Genomic DNA, 14,346 nt, shown 5'->3' on the forward strand with positions numbered 1-14,346 from the left:
GATAAGATAGCTCCGCTTTGGTTCAATAATGTATTGAACTTGTGAATTTTCCTTCTTTGCGAAGTAATTTGAGTAAGAAAGACCTTTGAAGAGAGAAGCCGGAGAAAGCTACTTGCTTGGCTGCAAAAACTGGAGTGTTCTTCATCTAAATGCACATCATGCTGAAAAGTGGCCTCCATCATCTAGATATGATTCTACAAAGGATATAAATTCGAAGCATAAGCACTCACTAGAACTGCACTCTGCCACTTTTAGTTGTTTAATTTCCATAAGACTTCGTTTGTTGAAAACGCTTATAGAGTTAGTTAAGTATATCGTGTTATGGGTCAAGTATGCTTCATTTCCGACCGTATTTGTCTTATTAACGACAACCAACATCTCCAGTCTAAATAATAAAAGCGTTTCTGATAATTTAGAGGTATATTGAGCTAATAAAGACGTCTACTAGTGTATTCGAGCGGTTATAGCCACAATAATCTCGCAGTTGACGTACTCCAGGATTCACCAATAATGAGTACCTTGTACGCGTTAAATTTCTTCTGCAACTCCGTTGAAAACATATTTGACGTTTTCATTCATTCTTTCCTGATCGCTAATACCGAAGTAGTAAACTTGAAAGTATCATATCGACGATAATCGTTTAAGTTCAAAGGAGCGCTAAAATATTAATATATGAGATGTACAATGAGAACAGTTTAGTGACGGATGAAGTTACACTAATGTTGCAATTGCACAATGAACTGATTTGGTCACACTTCATCCCAAAAGGTAGTATGATTATCCGCTGCATGTCATGCAATTGCAACCATATACATACACCTACGAGTCTAGTTGATTTGTTATATAGATTTTCGTAGTCTTTAAGTTATTTCTACAATAAATATGGCTAATTAAAACTATTACAAGTTTTATATGACGGAAATTCACAGGTGAAGGCGTAGCGTTGACATCAACAGAGCTATCCGTTTCCTTTTACCCGAGTTGAAACCTTTTCAAGTTGCTGTATTTATGGCTACCTAATTGTCTAATGACAAAACGTGATCCATTTGTTATGGTTTTGAAGCACAAGTTTTGTGGATCAATATGCTGGCCAATTTTTAAATACTCCTTCAATTATACTGGATACAAAAACAAAAACGCTTTTTTGTTTGCAAAATACATTTTCCTGGCAGTTGGAATTTGATCTCGTATATTCTTTTCTCCAACGGTGGATTCAATTTGCTTTCTTTGTAACTCCAATAGAGGTGGCCAGTCAATTTGTGACCTCAACAATTTTGCTTCGGATATACGCAACTCATTTTCCTGAAATTGGTTCCAAGTGTCAACACATAGTGGATACGGAAATATATAAAGTCCCCCAAAAGCCAACTTGCATCTCTGATACAGGCCATACTTGGGCATAGGGTAATACCTTCAACCGTATCAGAACTCAAATTCCGTAACATGTCTGTAGTGCAAAACCATATACAAGCTGCTCTTTGATTTCTTCTCTCTAGAACCGAAATGGATATAGACATGAAACTGACTGATTTTGATATTTTGCAATTCAGTCAGTTGTAGGTGTTTTAATACGGTTAAGCAACTCAACCGTCTATAACAACGAAATCTGATCTCAATTGGCACATTCGCAATTGAATCAACGTAATCGAATATATAGTTGAGGACTTCAATAATTAAGCTTAGGAATTTCATCGAGATGAAATCTTGATATCAAAGGTGGAAATTTTATGGCTGTGAATTTTGGTCTACATCAATCAAAGTTGCATTGCTGTGAATCTCATCAAATCACTACCAAAGGCAGAAATGTACATCTACCACTTGCTTACCTCAACTACACTATCCTGTTGCTATTATTGTAAATCCTTCTGCTTTCATTAAATCTTACTATACAATAATATATATGCATTGTTAATACCTGAACTCAACACCTCATCATCTTTAATTGGTTTGACAATCGTATCATCAATTTCCCACCATTGATTATTCTCAAAATCAAACGTATCACTGGTATAATGACCAGCGTCAGCACTTGAACCATGATGATAAACCACAGAAATCAATTGATATTGATTAGAGGTAACCCCTTGTGGTTGTGATAGTATTTCGTTCGGTATTGTCAATGTATGATCATACGATATATTTTTAGCCAATTTTTCTATAGCATTTTCTTGATCTTTGGAGTAGCTAAATCTCTTCAAATGAATAATCAAAACTTGAGGTAATTTTTCAATAAATGTTTGCTTTTTTACCTCAACTTCTTTATTATTGTTTCCCTTGTATGATATAGTTTCTAGTTCATTCAAATGTATAAAGGCCTCCTCTATTGAATTTGAATTTGAAATGTCGAGTTGGACATGTTGGAATGGGTCCAATGTGATTGATTTTTGGAATGTTGATGATACTTTGGGGATGGTGATGACTGATTTGAACTCTCCACCGAAAATCATATTTAACGGTGTTGGGTCAACCTCGATTTTGGTAATATTTTTCTTACTTCCAACTTCATTCCATTCACTCTCTTCATCCTCTTGTTCATCCTTCTTTATCCTCTTGATGCAGGTTTTCACATTATATTTAAATTTAGCAACATCGTCTTGTGTATATGATTGAATCAATTGATCCACTTGAGGAGTATTTAATTTTTTCAAAGCACCAATCATTTCTTCATTTAATGCGTCGAGATAATACCCTAAAAACTCTTCGGCATCTTCTTGTTGTCCCCATTTCAAATGTTGAAAATTCTTGTGTTTCGATAACGCAGAATAAAATGGTTCAATTGAAACTGGTAATTTGTTATCACTAGGTTTAAATTCGTTGAAAAGTTTGATGGTGGTATCAATTAATGGTTGTGATGATATCACTAAATCTCCAATTGATTTAGTCTCGATTAGTTTAAGTAGTTTGTTGAATGGTTTGCAGTATAGCAATGATTGTAAAATTGAATTCATAAAGCAAATATTGCCTGTGTTTGTTAATCCTTTTGGTTTTATATCAAACACTGGGAAATCATTAGATAAGGAGTAATTGCTATCAAACATAACTTTAAGTAACAATATTCCCAATGGGTGTGTAGATTCTGAGCTAAAATCAAAATCAGGTGTGGGTGGTTTGGATTTGATGGCGGGGATAACAGCAGCAGCCCCTGCCTTTATTGTTGTGGCTTTTGGCTTGGTTATCTTTCTTGCTGGCACTTGTGGTGCGCTTGATTGCAATATTGAAGCCCAGTTGGTACTTGGTGGTTGGGCTGGTTGTACTGTTGACTGGGCCTGTAATCCGCCTTTGTTCATCTCCTCCTCTTTGATATCCTTACCATTAGTGATGTAAGTTTCTGAGTTATTGAGGTCAAAAACCTTTGTGTAGATAGGACAAATAATGACCTTGTTTTCTCTTGATACATTGTTATTCAAGTTGTTCAACCTATCAATATCATTTAGTTCTCTATTCTCCTCCGTTATAGGAAATGTATTGGAAAAGTTTTGCTTAGTTTCGTTTATGTACAAGGGAAATTGAGCTTCCACAGTTTCTGTCTTTTTTGTTTCTTTGTGTCCATTAAGAGTGGGGGCAGCAACCACTTGTTTCTTACTTTCTGGTTCGTTCTGTTGCGGTATTACTTCATCTTCAGAGGTGTGTTTTGTATTCTCTTTCAGCGTGTTTGTCGACAGATTTATGTCTTGACTCTGTTGTGGTGTTGATGACGGAGAAAGTGTAGGATTAGATAGCGTCTTTGTTGTATTAGCTGGTGTTTCACTTTTTATATGATCTCCTGATGAGCTGGAGGCTTCTGTATCTGGCTGCAGTTGAATAGAAGATAATGGGTATGCTTGATGTTGAGATTGTGACTGTGGTTGGTGTGGGTGCAGCTGTGGGTGCAGCTGTGCATGTGCATGTGCATGTGCATGTGCATTTGATGGTGGAACTGGGATAGGTATCTGTGGAGGTTGGTGATGTGGCTGTAGTAGAGTCGGTGGTTGTGGTGTAAAAGCAGGTGGAATCATATAAGCTGTTGAGGTGGTATTTGTTGCTGCTGCTGCTGCTGCTGCTGCTGCTGTTGTTGATATAGATCTTGAGGATATGGCACATACATATACATAGGATTAGCCATCATGGGGTAATTGAAATTACCATATTGCATATAAAACTGTTGTTGTTGCTGTGGCGTAAGTTGATGTTGTTGCATGGGTGGTGGTATATACAGCTTATTCGGCATATGTGGTGAATAAGGTTGTTGAGCATAATGATAAGCCGGGTAATTTCGAGGTGAAAAGCTTGCCGCATCACTACGGAACCGCAGGCGATTTCCTCCTCCATTTGACGTAGTATTCGATGTTGTTGATGATTGTGTAGAAGACGAAGATGGTACTGACATTAAAAAAATATGGGGGGGAAACTTGAGGTTGTAGTTGTATATCAGTAGGATAGATTAGTACATGAAAATCTTTGAATATTGGGTTGTATATAAAATGGTCCAATAAAGTTGAAAGGAAAAAATTTATACAGGTAAAAATGTGATTTACAAATAACGGTGGGATAAAATCTAAATCAACTAGTGTTATCAATATGTAAGGACCGTATTCTCTTGTTATCTAAAGGTGTGGGTATAATGAAGTTTATAGTGTATGTAGTAGTAGTTGTAGTAGATGTATGAAAATCAAGTTTGTATTTCTAATACTTTGGATGAATAAATTTTTTTTTTCGTCTTCTTCATTTTGAATTTTTTGTATTTTGTTGATTTTTGGTTTTTAAATTTTGTTGAACTACGGAGGACACTAGTTAAAATATACTCAACTATCATATACACTTACTATTAAGGTTACCAATTGAGTATAGAAGTAAAGCAATAATATCAATTAGGTTACATAGCCTTGTTTGTTTCAAATCTGTAATGTGGTATAGAGTTTACATTATTAATTTGTATGTAATATTTATCTCGGATGGGTGTCAAATAGCCGCCCGCATCAGATTTTTATTATTGGTTGTTGGCACACACTACCTTTTGACAGTATTGAAGTATGTCACCACCACCACAGTCTTGATCCCTTTTTCACTCGATAGTCTCATCCAAAGTCCAAGAGATACAATGTAAGCCGAAACAATCTAGCACCCCGTAAAGTGAGGGTTTTATGTAAAAGGATGTAGTCTTAGTAAGGCAACAGCAATTCTTAAGTAACTTCTATTAATCTATAGGTGGATTATTAGGGCTGGTGATCTCCTTCACCACAATTGCTTAATTCACTCATAACTGAATATTTCCGAGTGGCAGAAACTCCTGCTAGTTTGGTTACAGCATCCACTTCTCAATCTCTCACTTTCTAAACTACACAACAATTTACAACACAAACTTTCCTTATATCTCTGTATTGATCTCATCATCATCAAAAAACCCATTCGCAAAAATCCAAAACAAAACCAAATTGCAACTGAGAGGTCAACAACCAAGTATTTGGTACAACAACGTCACTACGAATTTCATCATGAATTGGCTACTGGAACTACCCATCGATTTACAAAACAACATCACCGCTATCATGCAACAAAATCCCGAATCTCAAAAAGTATTTTTAGATTTGTACACCTTTTTAACTGACAACAAGCGAAGGAAAATTGACAATGCTGCAGAGAATGGAAATGACGCTGTTGCATATGAAGAATTGGCTCCATCATCTTCAATCCATCCAGAATCTATCATATTTGAAATACAGCAAGTGTCGTTCTCTTCACCTATTCGTAAACGAATGAATCTTACTTTTCATTTAATTGAACAAAATGGTCAAGCTTTGCCGGTGATGTCTATAGTTAACCCAGCTAACAACTCCCCTGAGTTGTCCTTTATCAACCTAAAACATGCCATCAGGTTGTGTCTTATTTTACCGATTTTGGGTAATTCAACAAATTCACAAAAGAAAGGTATTGCTATGCTATGTTTCTGGGTTCATGATCAATATTATACTGATTCAAACGTATCCAAAGACCCAGTTATATGTCAATTGAACTTGGATATCATTAAGAAACAAATGATTAAAAACGGTAAATTACCAGCTGATATTGAGTCTCAATTTGATTTATCAACTTGCAAGAATGATGTAGTGTTGAACCCAATACAAGAAAGAATCATTGATTATTTCAAACGACAATTTCATTTAATTGGAATCAACTTGGTTAACTATCTACCATGTTCTACTATATTCAAAAACAAGTATATTGTGAATGAAGATACTGCCGTTGCTTTGACAAGTGACAACAGTATTAATCCAAGGATTATAATGGTTGAATGTCACAAGGGAGCGAGAGATGGGAACTTGATCTTGTTGGAGCAAAATGAATACAATACAGCTCATCTAATCTTTGCATTCAAAAAGCCGATTTTAGTATTTAATTTGTCAAAAGTGTTGCGTGCTAGTTACACAAGTATCACCAAGCACACATTTAGTTTAAATATTGTTGTCCTTAACGATAGAGATGAAGAAAGACCAATTGAGTTTAGTATGATTGATCAAGCTTATTTCCAAATTATCGATAATTTCATCAGACTTCATGGGATTAGTGATGACTCGTTCAATGATGATAACAAGGAGAAAGAAGCTAGCAAAAGCGGTGCCGCCGGTGTTGTTGCAGCTAATGCTAATACAACTGTTGGTGCCCTAGAAGATGATGACGATGACGATGAAGATGCAGATTTCGAAGGTAATGAAGAGGGCAGTGATGTTGCAGAAGAGTACGACAGTGCTATAGAAAGTGCTGGCGAAGATACCCCTGAACCAGAGGGTGAAGGTAATGGTGACGGCGTATTTACTCGATCCAAAGAAGAATAAAGTAATTACAACTGTAATTTATTCAAAATAAATACTCCTAATTGTACATGTATTGACTGCAAACTTAACTACTTGTAAGGCTGACTATATTTATCAAACAATCTAAAGAATCTTCCTTTATCCTTAGCAGTAAACAATCTATGTTCTTGTTCTTCAAAATTGACCAAATCCAGCTTCCTCTCCCTTTGTTCTCTCAATGCAGTCAATCTTCTACTTAATAATTCCCTATTGGTATTTATTTGAGGATCCAATACGAAGTAATAAAACGATCCAGTAAGGGTCATTATTGAAGCGTATCCAATTACTTTTTGGGATAATTTAGGTGGCGAGCCACTGAGACCGGTTTGGAAAAGCCTTATGGCTGCCCCTGATGCTAAACTGAATGCGAATCCTCCTGCTGTTGGCATAGTTGGTGTAGAATTTTTTATATCTTAGGTGTTGTTGAAGACGGTGATTGTTCTTCAATAAATTGGTAATTTTTTCTGCTACGAATCTCATTGGTCTGAATTTTTTTTTTGTCAATGTAGTTCAAGAGTAGAGTATGAAGAAGAAACAAATTCAAAAAAAACTTGACTTGTAGAAGTTTTTGGCCCTTCTCAACTGAATACATGTGACCCCAATGCTGATTGAATTTGTAAGACTTTTAGAAGGAAGTCTTACGCAGAAGAAGCAACGTTGTCTTGTAATATTCTCCATGATGCTAATACCACCACACCATGAATTTCAAACTTGTATGGCTGGATAATGGTCCTAGAGAAGGCAACTGCTTGTCTTTGCCTCTCCAAACGTTGCCAACTGCTAGCTGAAAAAGAAGTGTGTTACCCTTTTTATCATTGGTAATCTCTTGCCCAATCAATGAAATGTAACAGCAACCATAACTGAGCTCTCTTCACTACTCTAATTGGTTCTCAAGCTTCACTACGTGGGTTTTGTATTCAAAAACCGTATATTCAACCAAGCAAAAAGAATCTATATAAGTGGAATGCAGAAATCAGTTTGCAATCGTTAGCGGGTACGAGTTTAACGCTACCATATTTTGTTGAAAAATTGTGGCTACATTTCCCCAAAGTTCACTTCGCCAACACAAATTGGACTACACTCACCTATAATGATAAACTTTCTCAAGGGACACCCTACTAGAGCCATTATTCCTGTCAAGGAGATTGCAAATGCTTATAATAAAGTACTACTTGAGAGCGATTACCTTTCATATGATACCGATCCAAATAATCAACATCCATTAGCATATGGTACTGATCCAGGTAATTTGGACGTCCGAACAACTATTGCCAATTGGGTGAATGACAAATACAGGATTGATTCAACAACTGCTAGTTTGATAAATTTGACTGCTGGGGCATCTTATGGGGTCGCTAATATCCTAGCATCGACAACAACACCTCAACTTACTAAGAAGGCATTTGTTGTTACGCCAACGTATTTTTTAATCAACAGTGTATTTGTTGATGCTGGGTTGGGAGATGATTTGATAGCTATTAATGAGATATCATCAGGTGAATATGATCTCGATTTGGAGAAACTTGAACTGGAATTACAAAAGTATGGTGAAATTGGTGTTGATAATATCTTAAAGGATCCAAGAGGTGAACGCAAAATCTACCAATTTGTCATGTATCTTGTTCCAGCATTTTCAAATCCGGGTGGGGTAACTTATTCATTAAACACTAGAGAAAAGTTGTTACAATTAGCAAGAGATTACGACATGTTACTCATCAGTGATGATGTTTATGAGTTTTTAGACTATTCCTCAACAACAACAATCTCATTACCAGTACTTAAAATAAACCAAATTGATCAAAATACAGTGTCAAACAAATATGGAAACTCAATTTCCAATGCTACATTTTCGAAAATTATTGCACCGGGGTTGCGAGTAGGTTGGCAAGAATCGGCAACTCCTGCATTAGTTCAACAGTTGAGTATCACAGGTGCTAATAAATCTGGAGGTACACCATCTCAATTATCAACCTTTGTTGTTGCTGATTTAATCGAATCAGGGAAGTTAGATACAATCATTCTCAATTTTAAATCGATCTATGCTGAAAGGGCCAAAGTGTTAAAACAAAGTATAGAAAAGTATTTACCTGCTGGAACCGAAGTTCATGGTGGCGATGGAGGATATTTCCTTTGGGTGAAATTACCAGAAGATATTGACAACCGTGCAGTGATTGGACAATTGGCCAAAAAAGACGTCATAATCCCAAGTGGTGAGGGTTTCGAAGTATTGGGATCTGAAAATAGACAAAAATGGGGAGATCATTGTGTTAGATTAAGTATTAGTTACTTGACCTCAGAGGAGATTGAGCAAGGGGTCAAGATATGGGGAGACGTTATTGCGGAATTAGGCAACAAATGAGAAGCTGTGAGGAAGACACACGGCAAAAAAGACACGAAGCGTTGTCGCCACCACTTTCACAATTTATAGACTAGAAACGATATGCTCAACAAATACAATTTATAAAGCTGGCCTTGTCCATTCATTATATTTCATCAGTTTAGCTAATAAGTTAGTAACCATGCACTTCATTGTTATATAATGACTACCTCTTAGAAAAACATCAGCGTAGATCTTGGTGTAATTGTTTGTTGTAATCTCATGAGTAATCGAGGTTTAGGCGAAAACTTTATCATCAGGGTAATTTCTAAGTAAGGGTCACGTATATAAGTAGAACTTAGTTGTATAACATACCATTTGTTCGCAAATATAAACGACGGGAAAGAAGAGGTGAAGTTGGTAAAAAAAATTTTCATTCTTAAATATTTTGATGATGATTTTGCAAAGTCGCGAAGTATCAAATTCAAGTGACATTTGTCAATTTGTGACAATGATTGCTTTATACAGGTTAATCTTTGAAAAGATGTGATAACGAGGGCATAGAGTACATAAGGAACGCTAAGCTTTATCAAGTTCAAGGCTCGAGTCTTAAATTACGTTAGATGCATTTAAAAGATTCATTCTGTCAGTCTATGTTTCCTCCATTGACTTGTCGAATTAATAAGGGGTTAATCTTCATTACAAATCTTTGATATCGTAGTGCAAATGCAGTAAACTATTATCAGCCATAGTTCCATGAGAAATACTGTAATCTAAGCTTCTATTATTTTGTGCTTTCAAAACACCATATCAAATTCTTTAATTTTTTGCACCTTTTTTTCAACTAAATCTCTCCACATCAACAACCATGTTTCGCGATTGGACAATAACTTACAAGAGTCTACAACTATCTGGGCTTTCAACACTATCATACATCTTTGATTTTACATTCTATTCAACAATTTTAATCATTTCAACAATATTGGGAAGAACAGTTCCCCCAATCTATCATGAGTTTCTGTTGTTTGACATCAGTTTACGATACACATTCTTACCACAAGCAACGGTCCCGGTTTGGTTATTAATTCTCATCTCAGCTGGTATCCCAATACTTCAGTTTTTGTTGTTTGCCATCTTCTTTCGGTCATTGTCTATAAAGCGGCGATTATGGGACTTTCTTGCTGGCTGTTTATGTCTTCTTGGTGCACAAGCAACACAAATATGGGCTGTATCGTTGTTGAAAAACATTACTGGGCTCCCTCGTCCTGATATGATTGAGCGATGTGAGCCAATGGTACAAACAATCCCCATTACTCAATTATCAAATGTTGCTATATGTACTCAACCAAATTGGAATGTGGTCATGGAAGGATTTAGATCTTTTCCCAGTGGGCATGCATCAACAGTATTTTGTGGTATGATTATCACTTCATTAAACATGGCGGCAAAATTGCAGACATTTGACAGGAGAAATAATTCATTCAAAGTATTTTTAACAATTGCACCATTGTTGGGTGCTGCATTTGTGGCGGGGACAAGAGTCAGTGATAATCGACATTTTTTGAGAGACGTGATTGCCGGATCTATATTGGGTGTATTTGTTGGGGCATCATTTTATCATCAGTATCATCCAAGCGTATTTCAATTAACTAGTAGAGGGAGAGCGTTTCCACCAAGAAGATTCGGTATTTCGAGGTTTTTCAGAAATGTTGGAGGGTTTTGGCGTGTGGATAACAATGGGATGTTTGATGAGGTAGATGAGACGCGCACAATTGAGAATGATGATGTTGAAAGACGAATTCATGAAAGTGGACAAGGTGGAAATGTGAAGGTGAAGACACTAGCTGATAATATCAAGTTTGTAAATATGTTATGAATATTCTATATTCGTTAGGTAATTGAAAAGACCAACTTCATCTCATCGGAATACGTCTCTTATCACAATATCTTTCTCGTTCTTCTCCTTGCTTGTTTAATTTTATCTGTGGTTTGCTCCACCTCCTCATTAAATTGGTCCAACATTGCATTCTGCTCTTCAACTTCTGCACTAATTGTCTCCCCAATCTGTCGTTGTCGAGCAATAATTTTTCTCAATTGTTCCAATTCTTGATCTTGGGTTTGATGTATCTGCACTTGATGTTGTAAAAGTTCCTTGTTATTCAAAGGGAGAGTTTCCTCCGTCTCTTTAACATTTCCACCTCCACCCAATACTCGCGAAAATGCCTTGACATTCAGTTGTTGTGGTTGAATCAACATTTCATCTATTTTCGATTGTAGTTGACTAATCATATCCCTTCGTCTTTGCGATTCAGTCTTGTCTTCAATAGAACTGGAAGTGATCAAGTCAGTTATTGAAGGTTGGATAGATTTTCTAATTTGTTCTTTCAATTTAATCAAATTTGAGCCATAGGTAGTCAGTAGATCAAAAAGTTCAGTCTTTGTTTTACGATATAACTCATGCCAGTTTTCATTTGTCACCTGGGGTCGATCTTGAAATTTGAAGTTTTTGGGCAATTGTAAAAAGTTTATAAACTCACGTTCATTCTGTAGCGAGCGGTCGTCGATCATGGCATTAAGAAACTCGGTAAGACCTCTTTTCCTTTCTTCGATCACGTTGTATTTGTTCAACCAGTTGATTCGTTTGCCTGGTAATGCGTAAGGGAAATCTTTATGATTAATGCCCAATTCATGACATAAAGTATCAACTAGTTGTTCAAAATCTGAGTATCGCTTTTTGATGGAGTATGTTCGAAGCGGTAGTTTGATGTCAATTTGGTAATATGTAGAGCCATCGATTTCGACTTCCGTGGGTATCGTTACGGGCATGAGGGCGTTATATGTAATGTGTGTTAGTTTGGGCGTGGATATTTTTCCGTCTTTCGCTGAACGCGATTGATAAAGTTCTGACGATGGAAACTACAGAGGTGTCGTCACATCAGCAGCTTTAGAAAACAATAGAATATGGGAAATGTTCACCCATACTAAATCCAGCTTCTCCTTTGAAGTGAACGCTAGTTTATTGTCAATTTACAGTTACCTTCAACGTACACTATGACTTCGGAAACATACTACTATCATACAGTTCGACTACAGGGAATGTGGACATTGTATTTTGACTGGATGGACCCAATACTTCACCTCCTTATCTCTGTGAAACATCATATATGAGATCTCTGTTTGAGATGTATGTTCTTTTAAGTTCTTCGCTTGTGACATTCTCCACGCGCAAATGAAATTCTCAGTCATCGAAATTCTCTTAAATTGCTGCGAATTGACTAAAACACCCATCTTCATTGCACCATTGCACCATTGTCGCCATACATCTACCATGTCAAAATACCAAGCAGTGGACCAATCTGACTCAAATAGTGAACGGATTCACAGTGGCAGGTCCGAGGGGAATGGAGGGCAAGAAGGCGAACGCTTGCATCAAGACAATCCTGAACCCATTAGGGAAAGCCGTGTACCGGCCGATGATCGACTTTCTTCATCAGACATGGAAACCCAAGCCTTGTTAGACCCAGATGACCCAATTGTATCTCCATTGAACTTGGATAGAATAAAGTTACTAAAATACATCCAAACGGTTTTAGTCTTTGTCAATCTAGTATTATTCTTTGTTTTGTTATTCAGTGACTTTTTCCCCATACCCGGATTTAACAATAGAGGTAAATCGTTTTTACAAATCGATTTGGTATTGATATGTTTATTGATTAACGGATTGAATCAGGCATCCTTTGTTGTGCCTGCTTACTATGAACGTATTGGTGGGTATATAGTCCTGGGGTTGTTGCTAATTGATTTAATTTTGGTTATTGCTATTCCTGAAACGAGGCAAGAGCAAGGTTTTTTGGGTAGTTTCTTGATCTTGTGGACTGCCCTTACCTCGTTGCTTAATTCTCTAATTGACTATTGGGTTGAAGAAGCTAAGCATTACCAAGAGATTAGATATACTGGAAGAGTTGAAAAGCGTAAGACTGTTCGAGAATTGTTTATCATTTTCGTTAAGACCATTTTCGAGTTGTTCATTTTATGGGTTGTTTGGTGTATCAGTTTAACTATATGGTTGCATTGCTTTGATATTCATGAGAAACCTTGGGGACAATTGATTCCAGTGAATAACAACCAATTCAGAGTACATTTAGCTTGCTTTGGTGATGTGTACGATAAAAAATCTGATCAGCCAATAGTCTTGGTCGAAGGAGGTCAAATGACTTCGAGTGAAGTATTCCAAGAATGGATCGAAGAGTTGCATCATTTGGACAAAGTTGAGAGATATTGTATTTGGGATAGACCTGGGTATGGTTTTTCCGACTCTGCACCACCACCACAAAGTATTGGCATTGTTGTTGATTATCTTTCAGAAGCATTAGAGTCACAAGGGATTGAGGGCCCATTTGCCGTGGTTGGATTTGATATTGGTGGATTATATGCTCGAATGTTTGCCAGTAGACATAGAGCTAAAATTCATTCAGTCCTCTTTGTTGACGCTTGGCCGGCTGACTTGTTGAAGAAATGGCCATTTAGCGGGTCAGGAAAGAAGAATGAATCAACCAAGGTATTTAAACATTCCTTGGAAGTTATGGACAATATAACCGGTATCAAATTATGGTTAAAGGGTTTCATTTCGCCGTTGGGTATCATCCCGAGTTTCCATTGGTTTTTCCACCCCATGAAATTTTCCAGCAAGAGTCGAGTGTTTGGTAGGGATATGTATTATCAGTCGAAATACATTCGTGCTAGATGTCAGGAACAACTAATATCAGGTATTTTGTCATATAATGAAATTAGAGAGGCTGACATAAATGAGTTACAAGTTGGAGTCATTTCGTCAGATTTCATGATTAAAAAATCGTTGAACTGGGGTAAATGGCAACGAGAGTTGACAAAATTGAGTTCAAGAACCGCTGAATGGGTGATTGCTGAAAATAGTGATCATTTTATTTGGAGAAGTTCAAAGGGAAGAAAAGAGTTACAACAATTGTTGTTGCGTTTAATAGGTGAACAAGAATATTAGTACAGTTTAGAGATATTTAGTTCTTTTAGTTGAATAGTTGATGTCTCTGTAGCTGGGTAATATAGGGGTTTTGATGTTTGGTGTGGTGTAGTGTGTTCGTGTAAATTGAAACAAAATTGTTAATTGTTCGTTTCAATTAAAATCTTTTTGTCAACAATAAAGCTCACCCGTTCTAAAACAATTTT

The 14,346-nt window shown here is 36.6% G+C and overlaps 7 protein-coding genes across 7 annotated transcripts; 4 read left to right on the forward strand and 3 right to left on the reverse strand. All coding sequences in view use genetic code 12, as the record gives it.

Annotated features, from left to right (window-relative positions):
* Positions 1-1,874: 1,874 nt before the first annotated feature.
* CORT_0F04220 (Ubp3 protein) lies at positions 1,875-3,995 on the reverse strand (the record flags this gene model as incomplete). The annotated part of the gene is made up of 1 exon (XM_003870725.1): positions 1,875-3,995. The coding sequence occupies one exon, from the start codon at positions 3,993-3,995 to the stop codon at positions 1,875-1,877; it is 2,121 nt and encodes a 706-aa protein (XP_003870774.1).
* Positions 3,996-5,471: 1,476 nt separating this feature from the next.
* Positions 5,472-6,809, forward strand: CORT_0F04230 (hypothetical protein; the record flags this gene model as incomplete). The annotated part of the gene is made up of 1 exon (XM_003870726.1): positions 5,472-6,809. One exon carries the CDS (start codon positions 5,472-5,474, stop codon positions 6,807-6,809), a length of 1,338 nt encoding a protein of 445 aa, XP_003870775.1.
* A 68-nt stretch (positions 6,810-6,877) lies between these two features.
* On the reverse strand, positions 6,878-7,216 carry CORT_0F04240 (hypothetical protein; the record flags this gene model as incomplete). Its single annotated transcript, XM_003870727.1, has 1 exon — positions 6,878-7,216. One exon carries the CDS (start codon positions 7,214-7,216, stop codon positions 6,878-6,880), a length of 339 nt encoding a protein of 112 aa, XP_003870776.1.
* Positions 7,217-7,917: 701 nt separating this feature from the next.
* Positions 7,918-9,186, forward strand: CORT_0F04250 (Yer152c protein; the record flags this gene model as incomplete). Its single annotated transcript, XM_003870728.1, has 1 exon — positions 7,918-9,186. The coding sequence occupies one exon, from the start codon at positions 7,918-7,920 to the stop codon at positions 9,184-9,186; it is 1,269 nt and encodes a 422-aa protein (XP_003870777.1).
* Positions 9,187-10,012: 826 nt separating this feature from the next.
* On the forward strand, positions 10,013-11,020 carry CORT_0F04260 (hypothetical protein; the record flags this gene model as incomplete). The annotated part of the gene is made up of 1 exon (XM_003870729.1): positions 10,013-11,020. The coding sequence occupies one exon, from the start codon at positions 10,013-10,015 to the stop codon at positions 11,018-11,020; it is 1,008 nt and encodes a 335-aa protein (XP_003870778.1).
* A 62-nt stretch (positions 11,021-11,082) lies between these two features.
* Positions 11,083-11,970, reverse strand: CORT_0F04270 (Vam7 protein; the record flags this gene model as incomplete). The annotated part of the gene is made up of 1 exon (XM_003870730.1): positions 11,083-11,970. The coding sequence occupies one exon, from the start codon at positions 11,968-11,970 to the stop codon at positions 11,083-11,085; it is 888 nt and encodes a 295-aa protein (XP_003870779.1).
* Positions 11,971-12,373: 403 nt separating this feature from the next.
* CORT_0F04280 (hypothetical protein) lies at positions 12,374-14,161 on the forward strand (the record flags this gene model as incomplete). The annotated part of the gene is made up of 1 exon (XM_003870731.1): positions 12,374-14,161. The coding sequence occupies one exon, from the start codon at positions 12,374-12,376 to the stop codon at positions 14,159-14,161; it is 1,788 nt and encodes a 595-aa protein (XP_003870780.1).
* Positions 14,162-14,346: the final 185 nt, after the last annotated feature.

The sequence above is a fragment of the Candida orthopsilosis genome (genome assembly GCF_000315875.1).
Source record: "Candida orthopsilosis Co 90-125, chromosome 6 draft sequence".
Classification (NCBI taxonomy): Eukaryota; Fungi; Ascomycota; class Pichiomycetes; order Serinales; family Debaryomycetaceae; genus Lodderomyces; species Lodderomyces orthopsilosis.